The sequence below is a fragment of the Stenella coeruleoalba genome, assembly GCF_951394435.1.
Source record: "Stenella coeruleoalba genome assembly, chromosome: 6".
NCBI classification, from domain to species: Eukaryota; Metazoa; Chordata; class Mammalia; order Artiodactyla; family Delphinidae; genus Stenella; species Stenella coeruleoalba.
The window spans coordinates 89,455,647-89,468,447 of NC_137151.1; the positions used below are offsets into that span (position 1 = coordinate 89,455,647).

The 12,801-nt window shown below is 38.7% G+C and overlaps 1 protein-coding gene across 7 annotated transcripts in view; it reads right to left on the reverse strand.

Moving 5' to 3' along the window:
• The window catches only part of HECW2 (HECT, C2 and WW domain containing E3 ubiquitin protein ligase 2), a 416,399-nt gene that overhangs the window by 138,758 nt on the left and 264,840 nt on the right, over positions 1-12,801 (reverse strand). For all 7 annotated transcript variants that reach the window (XM_079924631.1, XM_079924629.1, XM_079924628.1 and 4 more), the window contains 3 exons: positions 10,350-10,425; positions 5,826-5,995; positions 1,773-1,915 (listed from right to left, as the gene is read on the reverse strand). In XM_079924631.1, the coding sequence (XP_079780757.1) occupies positions 1,773-1,915; positions 5,826-5,995; positions 10,350-10,425 (389 nt within the window). The remainder of the gene's footprint in view (positions 1-1,772; positions 1,916-5,825; positions 5,996-10,349; positions 10,426-12,801) is intronic.

Sequence of the window (12,801 nt, forward strand, 5' to 3'; positions counted from 1 at the left end):
TAAAAATAACTATGATTTCCCAGTTTTATCAAATTAAACCAGGCTGCTAGAATTTCAGCCTAATATTTCTACTTCATGTGGTCTGGCTCAACCATTGTCTCTGATGGCCAGAGAATTAGAATCCATTAGAATCTCTTAATTTCATGTTTTGAAGGTGTCTTAGAGATCATCGGTCTAAAGACTTTATTTTTCAGATGAGGAAACTAATGCCTGAAAAAATTGTGACTTGCCAGAATAGAACAGTTAATTAGCTGCAAGGTGAATAGGAATGAGCAACCTTCCTCAGTTAGCTAGACTAGTATTCCATCACTGCCAGTCCTTAAAGTATTGCAGAGAAGCTGGGATTCTGGAGCTGACGGATCTGCTCAAATCCCAGCTCCAGCCCTGGCTTGCTAGCCTCAGATTTCTCATCTCCAGAATGGGTATAATCACATTATTCACCTCTCAGAGTTGTTGAGAAGATTACATGAGCTAATGAGTGTAATTTACTTAGCTCCTGACATAGAATAGGGTCTCATCATCTTTTTTGTTTACTTTGGTTTACTACTGCTGCTACCACTACTACAACTACTGTTATCACTGATACTGCTGCTACTGTTATCATATGTTCATAATGTCCTCCTAAAATGAAAAAGATGTTCCCCAGTGCCACCTGAGAGCACCAGTGTTACTGGGTTTGCTGGCACTTACCATGTGAAAATATATACACCATTTATATAGTAAGGGATGGAGGCATGTTACGATTTCTTAACTACTTGATTCACAGCTTACAAAAAGTTCACAGAAAGAAAACAGACGTCAAATCACATTTCAAAATTCTCTCAACGGGCTTCCCTGGTGGCACAGTGGTTAAGAGTCTGCCTGCCAGTGCAGGGGATGCGGGTTCGAGCCCTGGTCTGGGGGGATCCCACATGCCGCGGAGCGGCTGGGCCCGTGAGCCACAATTACTGAGCCTGCGCGTCTGGAGCCTGTGCTTCGCAACAAGGGAGGCCGCGATAGTGAGAGGCCCGCGCACCGCGATGAAGAGTGGCCCAGTTTGCCGCAACTAGAGAAAGCCCTTACACGAAACGAAGACCCAACACAGCCAAAATAAATAAATAAATAAATTTAAAATTCTCTCAACAAGTAATTTCTCATTGTCTGAACAAACGTACATGTCTTAGAGCTCCACTATAACACCTTCTCGGAGTCTAGGCTTTGTTTTAAAGGGCCCTAAAATAAGGTGGTTTTGGTGTCTCAGGAATAACATATTCTCTGGATGGGGTTAATCAGGATCAGGAGGTGTCAACCTGACACGGGGATCTTGCTTTAGGGAGGGATTTTTATAGCAAGATTTCAATATCTCAAAAACAACTGAGCACTGTGACATTTGACACTGAAATGGTAATAATGGTAGGTACATCGTGGAAAAGATAGATAACCCAAAAAAGGTATATAATTAAAATAAAGTGCTTTCTGCCCTTCACATTTCAATGAGTATATGTGCACTTTCTTTCTTTCTTTTTTTTTTTTTTGCGGTACGCGGGCCTCTCACTGTTGTGGCCTCTCCCGCTGCGGAGCACAGGCTCCGGACGCGCAGGCTCCGGACGCACAGGCTCAGCGGCCATGGCTCACGGGCCCAGCCGCTCCGCGGCATGGAGCACTTTCCTTTTTAAAAGAATTATGTTACCACTTCTTATCAGTAAGAAAAGTCCTCGGACTTCAAAGTATCATTTCAGTAGCTTCAGTAGGAACTAATCCCAACAAGACCCCTAGGTGTGACGGCTGATTACCCGATGGCTTGTCGCTCCAAAAGCCTCTGGACTGGAATGGTTAGTTTCCCCAGAAAACGCTTGATGATAGGTCGGCTCTTGGCAAATTTGTCTTTAATTTCAATTTCTAAGACATCAGTAAGGAGTGCGAAAAAGGAATATTTCTGAAAACAAAACATAACATGTTGAGTCAAAAAAAGAGATAAATATGAAATTATGTATATCAGTTTATTATTAAAGAAAATAGTATCTCTTAAATCCTAACGACACACAGAGTCCACATTGCCAGAAAAATCTGCAGCTATTGTCAATCCTTTATTCACTCAGAGTCATTAACATTCACAAAGACTAAAAAGCAACAGCTAGGATCTGTATGACAAAGGAAGTCCCTTCGATCATCCAACTCTTCCTGGTTCAACAGTTTTAGGAGATGCTATCAAATATTAAACTATGCACAATACAATTTTAGTGCTCACTACATTTAACGTATCTTTATTCTTTAATACTTAATATCTTGTTATAGAGTGGCTTAGACTTAACTGATACATTTGATTGACAGCAATTTTAATTCCTGATCCCATGGTATTTTCGAAGTTGCACATCATAGGTTAAAATACTCCTTCACTTAGTGGTTAAAGTAGGAACATCTAAAGGATATGATGGTTTCCCCGGTTTATATTAAAATAAAACAATGCTTAAATGGAAGTTACTTAATTTAAAAGGCACACAGGGACATTTCTTCTGGGACAGAAAAATAAAAGTATGAGGTTAAGATAAGATGTGTTGTTTTAAGAATGCCATTGGAGAAAACTGGATTGGATATTAATAAGGATATAAAATAAAAATAAAGAGTTTTACTCATTTACAAAGACTTTCACATATATTACAAAGATAAAATTTTCTTTTTAATGATGAGGCTTTCAGGAAAAGTAAGTGATGGAGCCAGGAATCTAACCTGAACCATTTCTCTCCTCCCCTGGCAGTATCCAGGCAACCACAGTGATATGAATAGTGTCAGACAGCTTTACACTTAGGGGTCACTAAATTTATTTAGTCATAACAATTTATTTTCACCAAAGGGCCACAAAGTTTAGTCATCTTCTTAATGGAAAAAGCACTTGCTTAGAATAAGGGAGCAGAGTTTAAGCACTACTAGCCTCTGAATAGCTAGTTACATAAACATTTTAAGCTTCTGTTTCTTAATCACACAAATGGAGAGATGATAATCTCATCCCTTACACCCCCCTTATCAGGCTTGTACTGGTAACATGGTTAAAAACATGGTTAAAAGCAATCTACAGATTCAATGCAATCCCTATCAAATTACCAATGGCATTTTTTATAGAACTAGAACAAAAATTCTTAAAATTTATATGGAGACACAAAAGATCCCGAATAGCCAAAGCAGTCTTGAGGGAAAAAAACGGAGCTGGAGGAATCAAACTCCCTGACTTCAGACTATACTACAAAGCCACAGTAAGCAAGACAATATGGTACTGGCACAAAAACAGAAACATAGATCAATGAAACAAGATAGAAAGCCCAGAGATAAACCCATGCACCTGTGGTCAACTAATCTATGACAAAGGAGGCAAGGATATACAATGGAGAAAAAACAGTCTCTTCAATAAGTGGTGCTGGGAAAATTGGACAGCTACATGTAAAAGAATGAAATTAGAACACTCCCTAACACCATACACAAAAATAAACTCAAAATGGACTTGAGACCTGAATGTAAGCCCGGACACTCTAAAACTCTTAGAGGAAAACATAGGAAGAACACTCTTTGACATAAATCACAGCAAGATCTTTTTTGATCCACCTCCTAGAGAAACGGAAATAAAAACAAAAATAAACAAATGGGACCTAATGAAACTTAAAAGCTTTTTGCACAGCAAAGAAAACCATAAACAAGACAAAAAGACAACCCTCAGAATGGGAGAAAATATTTGCAAACGAATCAACGGACAAAGGATTAATCTCCAAAATATATAAACAGCTCATGCAGCTCAATATTAAAGAAACAAACAACCCAATCCAAAAATGGGCAGAAGACCTAAATAGACATTTCTACAAAGACGACATACAGATGGCCAAGAAGCACATGAAAAGCTGCTCAACATCACTAATTATTAGAGAAATGCAAATCAAAACTACAATGAGGTATCAGCTCACACCAGTCAGAATGGGCATCATCAGAAAATCTAGAAACAACAAATGCTGGAGAGGGTGTGGAGAAAAGGGAACCCTCTTGCACTGTTGGTGGGAATGTAAATTGATACAGCCACTATGGAGAACACTACGGAGGTTCCTTAAAAAACTAAAAATAGAATTACCATATGATCCAGCAATCCCACTACTGGGCATATACCCAGAGAAAACCATAATTCAAAAAGACACATGCACCCCAATGTTCACTGCAGCACTATTTACAATAGCCAGGTCATGGAAGCGACCTAAATGCCCATCGACAGATGAATGGATAAAGAAGTTGTGGTACATATATACAATGGAATATTACTCAGCCATAAAAAGGAACGAAATTGAGTCATTTGTTGAGACGTGGATGGATCTAGATACTGTCATATAGAGTGAAGTAAGTCAGAAGAGAAAAACAATTATCGTATATTAACGCATGTATGTGGAACCTAGAAAAATGGTACAGATGAACCGGTTTACAGGGCAGAAGTTGAGACACAGATGTAGAGAACAAACGTATGGACACCAAGGGGGAAAAGCCGTGGGGGGTGGGGGTGGTGGTGTGATGAATTGGGAGATTGAGATTGACATGTATACACTGATGTGTATAAAACTGATGACTAATAAGAACCTGCTATATAAAAAAATTAAATTAAAAAAAAGAATGTTAGGGAAATAAAGTTATTGCTAGTGTCATTACTATATCCACTATGTGCCTTCTAAGTGCTCATCTTGAGATAACGTTTTATGTCTTCTAGGTTTCTAATGTGTTAAATTAAGTGGTATGCCTTTAAAAGTTATTCACTATTTGGGGACAGTAAGTAGTTTTTCAAACCAGGAATAAGAAAACATGTAGTTTTTATCCACTTAAATAACCATAAAAACTGCCCAGGAGAAACATCCTGCTGCACTGGCAAGTCTCAAATAGCCACATCTTTTCTCCAATTGGTTTTAGATCCCCTGAAGTATCTCCCTCTCCAATGAAATACTCGTTCAACATTGTTAGAACATATTATTGTCATTAAACATTTAGGGAGTGATTTAATTAACTGTGCAACTCCCATGCCAATACAGGTTTGTCTAGAAGCACTCATTAATGCTAGTATATGAAATGTGTCTTGGTTCCCTGAGAAATGGTGGGAGAACTCACACTTTGCTCCCTAGAAAAGAAGCAATGTCTCTGTTCATTCTTTGACTTTAAACAGTTCCAGTGGGAAAACCCTGGGCTTGATTTCACTGATATGATGCACTGTGATGACTGGTAACATATTGTAACTGTGAGAGAGTCTGAAATACCATCAACACAATCTGCCTTGCCTCAGGATGACGACTCCTTGAATGGCTCATGTAAGTAACCAAAATCTATAATGGAAATCCAAAAACCATTTGCCAGACAGTAAGGAGAGAAATTCCTTTAATCTGTACTGGGTATATGCTAGAACAAAATATCAAAATTTTAAATAAAAATGGGATCAGTTATTACTGACTTTTCCTTCTGTCTCAGGCTCCCATACGTCTTGGCAAGGCAGTTACTGATGCTGCCCTTACAGAATTTTGATATTTTGTTCATCATGAATTTTTGCCTTGATTTTGATTTTTTTTTAATATTGCATTGAAATATTAATTTTGATCATCGAGTCTTTTGGACCCTATAAATCATGCACCTGAAGGAAGTGCCTCACTTGATCTACCCTAGACCCAGCCCTGGTTAGAAGGGAATATCTCACTTTCATTGTACCTTTTTCTAACAGAACCTCTAGACACCTCAACCATCTTGCCCACACCCATAAGCAGCTCAACGATACAGAGCCCAGTGGAGAGAGATGGAGTTGGCCAACGTCCTGTCAAGTAGAAGGCCACGTACGATCATCTTACCTCTCGGTGCCAAATTGGATTTGTGGTGTTACTGATGATAGTAGACCTCCTCTCCTGCCCATGGTGGGCACAAGTGGGGAAACTGCTCTTCTTCCCTGGCTGAATCGACATCTTAAGATAAGGGTCAGGATTGAAGAACATCCCTTTCTTTAGTCCAACTGCCCGAAGATCTTTAAAGAAAGAAAGAGAGGAGGAAGGAGGGAGGGAAAGAGAGAGGGAGAGGAGAGGGACAGAAGGAGAAAAGATTCACATATCTTGATTAGAACAAGCAGCTCAACGACAATTTGTTCTTAAATAATCACACAGGAAGTTCGAAACAGAAACTATTTGGTAAAACAACAAAGTTATTCACACTATGATTGCTTAGGTAAGTGAGGACAAGTGGGTTATGACTAGTTCCAGCAGAAAGTCTCCTAACAGGCTGCAAAATGAAGCCAAACTTTTACTACCACCTTATACAACTAAAATGACTTTTCCTGGGAAACGTTTTGAGCCTAACACGTACATCATCTTCACCCCCTTTTCCTATGTGGCTTGGCAGCTAGCATTTCACACAATGTCTTGAGAGAAACCCTTAGTAAATAGTGTGTTAAAAAAGAAAACCAATATGTTCCTTCATGAGAGAAAAGTGAATCTTCTATATACACATATGAGATGCACTGACTTAAGTTTAATTGGGGATGAAACCTAAGAGCACACATTCAGTTGTGCCATATTTAAAACGTCATACATATTCTACGAACGAAATGAATGTTAGGGGAAATCAAAGGAGGCCAGAAATATTCCTAAACTTTGAATGCTATCTGCTATATTAAATAATTGTAAGGTTATTTTTTCAATAGGCTGTTAAGTAAATTAAATATTTGATGAATGTTCCATAACTCATCTTAAAGTCACCACTTGTTATTTCATACTATGCGAGCTGCTAAAAGTTCTGGCTAAAGTCTGGTTAGTGAAGAGACTAAAACTTTTAAAAATGGTCAGGCTGAGGGATACAAAAATGTCAGGAAATAAAGCTGGCTTCACTGGATCCTCAATGCCTTTCTGAGAATATCAGTTTGAATAAGGTTGCCCTGAGAGTTAAATGATGTCGAAAGCTTCCGGGAGAACAGACAGCCTCTAGGTAACTTTATGCAGTTATGATCAGTGTAGGGAAGTCCTGACCACTGGTTCAGAAAACAATTCTGTGGATGGCCTCTGAATCCTCCAAGACCTTTTGATTACCCAAATGAGCTGGGGAAGAGACCCTATAGAGTAACCCCACATTTTAGGAGGTCACCAGGGTCGTCCTACTCAAGCCCATTCCTGAAACACAAAGTCTTTCTTAGAAGGACAGAATTGGCCTGGGGTTGCCCATAGAACCATACTCCCTGGAGGAGGTTCACCAATGACCAACAAGAACTTGTGGCCTAGATAACATGTGATGAAAACAGACCAGGACTGTCTAATGACTCATAACTGGCAGTAGCGGGAGACAGTCTAATATGTCAGAAAAGATTTAAAAATTCAAGCAAGAGGACCTTATGTTAAGAACACTGCATCAAATATAGTAAGATCTTTGATCTAAAAGCCAGTGGCAGAAGGGAAAGATGAGCAAAGAACTACACAAGCACTTCAGAGAAGCTGCTGTAATCTCATTAGCTTCACAGTCTCCACCCCTTGCACTTCCTAAACTACGAAGTCATTATTAATACAGTATTTGCATTTTACTGTCAATTTAATAATGCTACATGTTTTCACTTGGCTTTATTCAGCATTAAATGGCTTTGAGAGAAAATGCAATTTACATATTTATTTTCTTACCTTTCTTGATTGTGCTCGCCTCAGACTCAGACAAGAGAATGACATTCTTTAGATATTAAATCTACTTCTCAAGAAGGGATTTCTTTGCAGTAAACAAGGAGTAACATGTACAGAAATGGCTGCCATGACATCTGACAGAACTAAATTATTCATGCAAAACATTCCTTTGAAGAAAAAGCATCCACCAGAAGATTAAGCCAGAGCGAAGAAAGATGTCACCATTAACCCTTTTCCACAAGGGACATCGTACAAATAAATACAATAAACTACCAATTATTTGTACTCTGATCATTCAGTTCACTTTACCCATCTCTTGCCTCTCTTTTATCTTTTATATATTTTATTGCTCATAAATATCCACATCACCTAATAGACTAAAGAAGGACTCAAAGTCACAAAGGTATGACAGGTTAAATATCCTTCTTACTTGGAGAAAAGGTTTAAGATAAGTCATCAAAAAACAGTTTTTTGGGGCTTCCCTGGTGGCGCAGTGGTTGAGAGTCTGCCTGCCGATGCAGGGGACACGGGTAAGTGCCCCGGTCCGGGAAGATCCCACATGCCGCGGAGCGGCTGGGAAGATCCCACATGCCGCGGAGCGGCTGGGCCCGTGAGCCATGGCCGCTGAGCCTGCACGTCCGGAGCCTGTGCTCTGCAACGGGAGAGGCCACAACAGTGAGAGGCCCACGTACCGCAAAAACAAAAACAGTTTTTTGTTTTAGCTGTAGAGTTCAATTATTTGTGTCCCTACTTATTCATAGATAATCAAGAGCAGAACATTTGCAGACAGACATTCTACAGTGCTTAAATGCTCTCCATAAATATTATCATCCACTGTCAATATGCAACAACCAGATGAATTTTTTAGAATTACCGTTATAAAATTGCTTTCATCTTCTATAATTTTTAGCCATTTCTATACATCATCTGCAAATAGCTGATTACATGGTAAGAAACAGAGCAGATTTTAGGTAGCAAGCCTCCATGTGTATTGAGGTGGATGTTAGAAAAAGTTGTATATAGAAAAAAAAGGATTTGGCTGTGCCCCAAAGCTTATTTCCTACTTTTTAGGAAAATGTCCTGGGATTTTCAACTTCTACGTGGTCATTCTCCCGTGGTGGGTTAATTAACATCCCCTCTGGAGTCAAAATCAATATGTGTGTGTCATATTTAGAGTGATATTGATCATTTGAAAGCTTAGGGCAATGCTTCTAAACTAAGAAAACCGTGGTATGGTCAAACTAAGTTTTCTGAGCCATGGAGGTTGGCTAATTGTTCCATATATATAAATGAAGAAATCTATAAACAATTTCTCTTCCTGCAACCACCCCAGAACTGTGAAGGTCTAAAGCACAGATAGCCAACTGAAGCGCTTTCAAAAGAGAGACAGATAAGGCAGGTGGGGAGTAGTATCACAGGCAGTGGTAGTAAGTGCTTTTCTAAAAATCTGGATATTTTCAAAACCCTGAGGGTTCCAAACAAAATATATTTATTGGCCAAATTTAAACCAGTTTACAGCCTCTGAGATTTGTCAGAGAACCAAGGCAAAATGGTTTTCATAGTAAGTGACCTGTATGGCGGGGGAAGGGGAGGAGAAGGAACATGCTAGAACAGACACAGATAGGCCGTGGGCCAGCAATGAACTAACGTGCACACTTCCATTATACGTGATATTCATGCATCATGGACTTGTGTTTTCAAGATCAGCCTTCTAACCCTTACTCTTGAAAATTTCTATTTTCATTTTCTATTTTCATTCACAACATTTTTTTGCAGCCAAGAAAAAGTGAATCTAATTTAAATTTTAGAAGCACTACAATAATGGAAAAATGAAAACAAAACATCTTACAGTGATAGACATCTGTTAGGCTTGATTTTACATGTATTGTAGTACGGTCGTCTGTTTTAAAAGTCCATTTCAAATACTGATTTTCTTAGAGTATTCTTGACTTTATGACTGCCGATTAATTTTTTTAAATCGGTGGCTTTGAAACTTTTTTTGACAGTGATGTATGTGTGAAATACATTTATCTTGAAACCCATTATACACATACATAGGTGTGTATATTTTTGTGTGTGAAATTGTCAGTTTGTATAAACTGGTGTTCTATGAAAAACATTTCCCTTTGGTGGTTAAACTCTGGCTCTTTTCTATTCTTTTTTTAATTGCTAGTTTCAATTAAATTAATCTTATAAATCACCAATGAGTTCCAACTCACAACCCGAAAAGCAGTGCTTCAGTTGTACGATAAATATACAAAAAAATCAGAATATTTTACTAACCAGAAAATAAACAACAAAAAAGTTGTCTTATCCACTTTTCAATTCTTTATATGTACTCCTTTACAGAAACAGGAGTATCCCTTGGCTTTTTTTGGCTAGTCTCCAAACTTTTCCTTTCTCTAGATGAGGCCAGCACAAATTGTTTTCAGTTATCTAAGCTCTACAGTGGGTTTAGCACATGTTACATTACAGTTTTCTTTAAGTAAGTATACATAGTTATGGTCTTTTCATCACAAGACAACTTGCTAGAAGCTTTCTGAGTTTATATTAATAATCTAATTTTTCACGGTAAGAGATATACTTGAATTTCCAGAAGTATTACCAAAAAACACAAACAAACTTGCTCACATATCATATATGAGAGTGCAGAAAGAAGTGACTATTCGTGCCTTTGAAATTACACACTTTCCAACTGGACGTCATGTTTAAAGACATCCTTACCAGACAACGTAAAGCTAACGAGTTTTCGAGAGTGCTGACTTCCTGAAGCACCTCCTTCCATGCCTTCTGCCCCCATCTGCAGAGAAAAAACACATATGTGAAGTTCCACAGGAATATGGTACCTCTCAATTTTTTTAGGGAAGCACACATATTTGCAAATATGATTTTTGTATCAATGTATTGTATATGCCTTTTCATATGCTACAAATCTTGGAAGTGAGACATAAATGCAGAGTCTCAGAGACTAGAGGAGGGGTCATACCTAAATTTAATCTTTACCCCTAATGTAACCAATATGAGCTTCCAAGTTCCCTGGGATATGAATCAACTTACTTTATGTCCTTTTATTTCTTTGGTAAGAAGACTGGGGCTTCCCTGGTGGCATAGTGGTTAAGAATCCTCCTGCCAATGCAGGGTACATGGGTTTGAGTCCTGGTCCAGGAAGATCCCACATGCTGCGAAGCAACTAAGCCCATGCACCACAACTTAAGCCTGCGAGCCACGACTACTTAAGCCCGCGTGCCTAGAGTCCATGCTCCGCAACAAGAGAATCCACCATAATAAGAAGCCCGCGCACCGCAACGAAGAGTAGCCCCTGCTCGCTGCAAATAGAGACTGCCCGCCCACAGCAATGAAGACCCAACGCGGCCAAAAATAAAATAAATAAATATTTTTAAAAAAGAATATAGTTGACATGTAGTAAGCATATTTATATTGCCATTATGGTATTAAAACATTCCCTTAAGTTAAAAATCAAACATCAAATTCCTTCAGATTTATTAGGAAAACCTAGAATAAACTAAACAGGTGATTTACATCAGACTCATCCATATAAATGTAGAATTACCCTCCTTGCTAAATATTTCTGAGTGACCATGTGGATATCCCACCGCCCTTGTAGACTCCTGTTTTATTGTGCTACTGCTACATGGCACATGCTATTATAATTAGCAATAACAAGAATTTGCAATCCTATTGTACTGATTATTGTATTGTAAAGCTTTTTCTAAAAGCTTCTGAGTAAATTATATCTTACTTGAAAGGAGTCATTTACAGACCATAGCAGATTAAGTCTCTCAATTTATGTACAATTAGTGCTCAATTTATGGTACACTAGGAAAAAAGGGTTTCGTGGTCCTCTAAAAAAGAAGTCCAGAACATTGTAAGAGACAGATTTGAAGGCAGAATGTATTTGAATAGTCAAGAAATAGAAACCACATTTTAATTCCAAAGTTTAGATTACACCCTTCCATCTTATCTTTGTGGCTCTCCCCACCTCCCTTAAAAATTATACACCAAGAGATAAAACTTTCACTAATCCAAGCCAAGTTGAGGAACTTCAAAATAAATTCCATTCAAATTTTGAAATATAAATGTCCATTTCCAGGCTTCCCTGGTGGCGCAGTGGTTAAGAATCCACCTGCCAATGCAGGGGACACGGGTTAGGTTCGAGCCCTTGTCCACGAAGATCCCACATGCCACGGATCAACTAAGCTCATGCACCACAACTGCTGAGCCTGCAATCTAGAGCCTGTCAGCCACAATTACTGAGCCTGTGTGCCACAACTTCTGAAGCCTGTGCGCCTAGGGCCTGTGCTCCACAACAAGAGAAGCCACAGCAATGAGAAGCCCATGCACCACAACAAAGAGAAGCCTCTGCTCGCCGCAACTAGAGAGAGCCCGTGTGCAGCAACAAAGACCCAACACAGCCAAAATTAAATAAATAAAATAAACATTAAAAAAATTTTCCATTTCCTTCTCTACTTCTTGTACCTTAGTCAAAACTATTTTGTGTGACACTTAACTGCTTCCTGATTGTTTCACATATCATTTGCAATATGCCTAGGGTACCATCCAGGCATCTCTACTTCGTTCCATCTAGATGCACATTGTCCTGCAAGAAGTAACTGAGAAACTCTACAGGCAAGGGAAGAGCAGCCATCCTAATCGTATGGTCTCCTTTCTCACATATCCTTTTGCAATGAATCAAGAATAAAAAAAAGTTATGTCTTCTCTGTCATGCATACTTTGACGTCATTGCCATTCATCAGTGTACACAGTGATATGTGCCACTTGGAACAGGAAATCCTTCGCTTCAGGGACAGATAAAGGCGACCATCACTCACTACCATGTATTGTTTCAACACGGGTTGACAGTATTACTTCTGAGCTTTCCTGGCTTAAATCTATGAAGGGAGTTTATTTAAAAACCTCTCTCTAAACACTGAGTACAGATATGTTTATTATCACTGATGTTCCTATTTCTGGTGATCAGGTGGGTCTTTCCTGGCTTTATTGTCATGAATGATAAAGCTGAATTCTCTGAATATTAGTTCACATGAGCATTTTACCACGTTGTTGTAAAGGACACTGTTTATCTGTGAATTCTGTGAGAATTGTTTCATATTAGCCTTTTGCCAGACAGTGAATTACATTTTTAAAAGGAGAATTC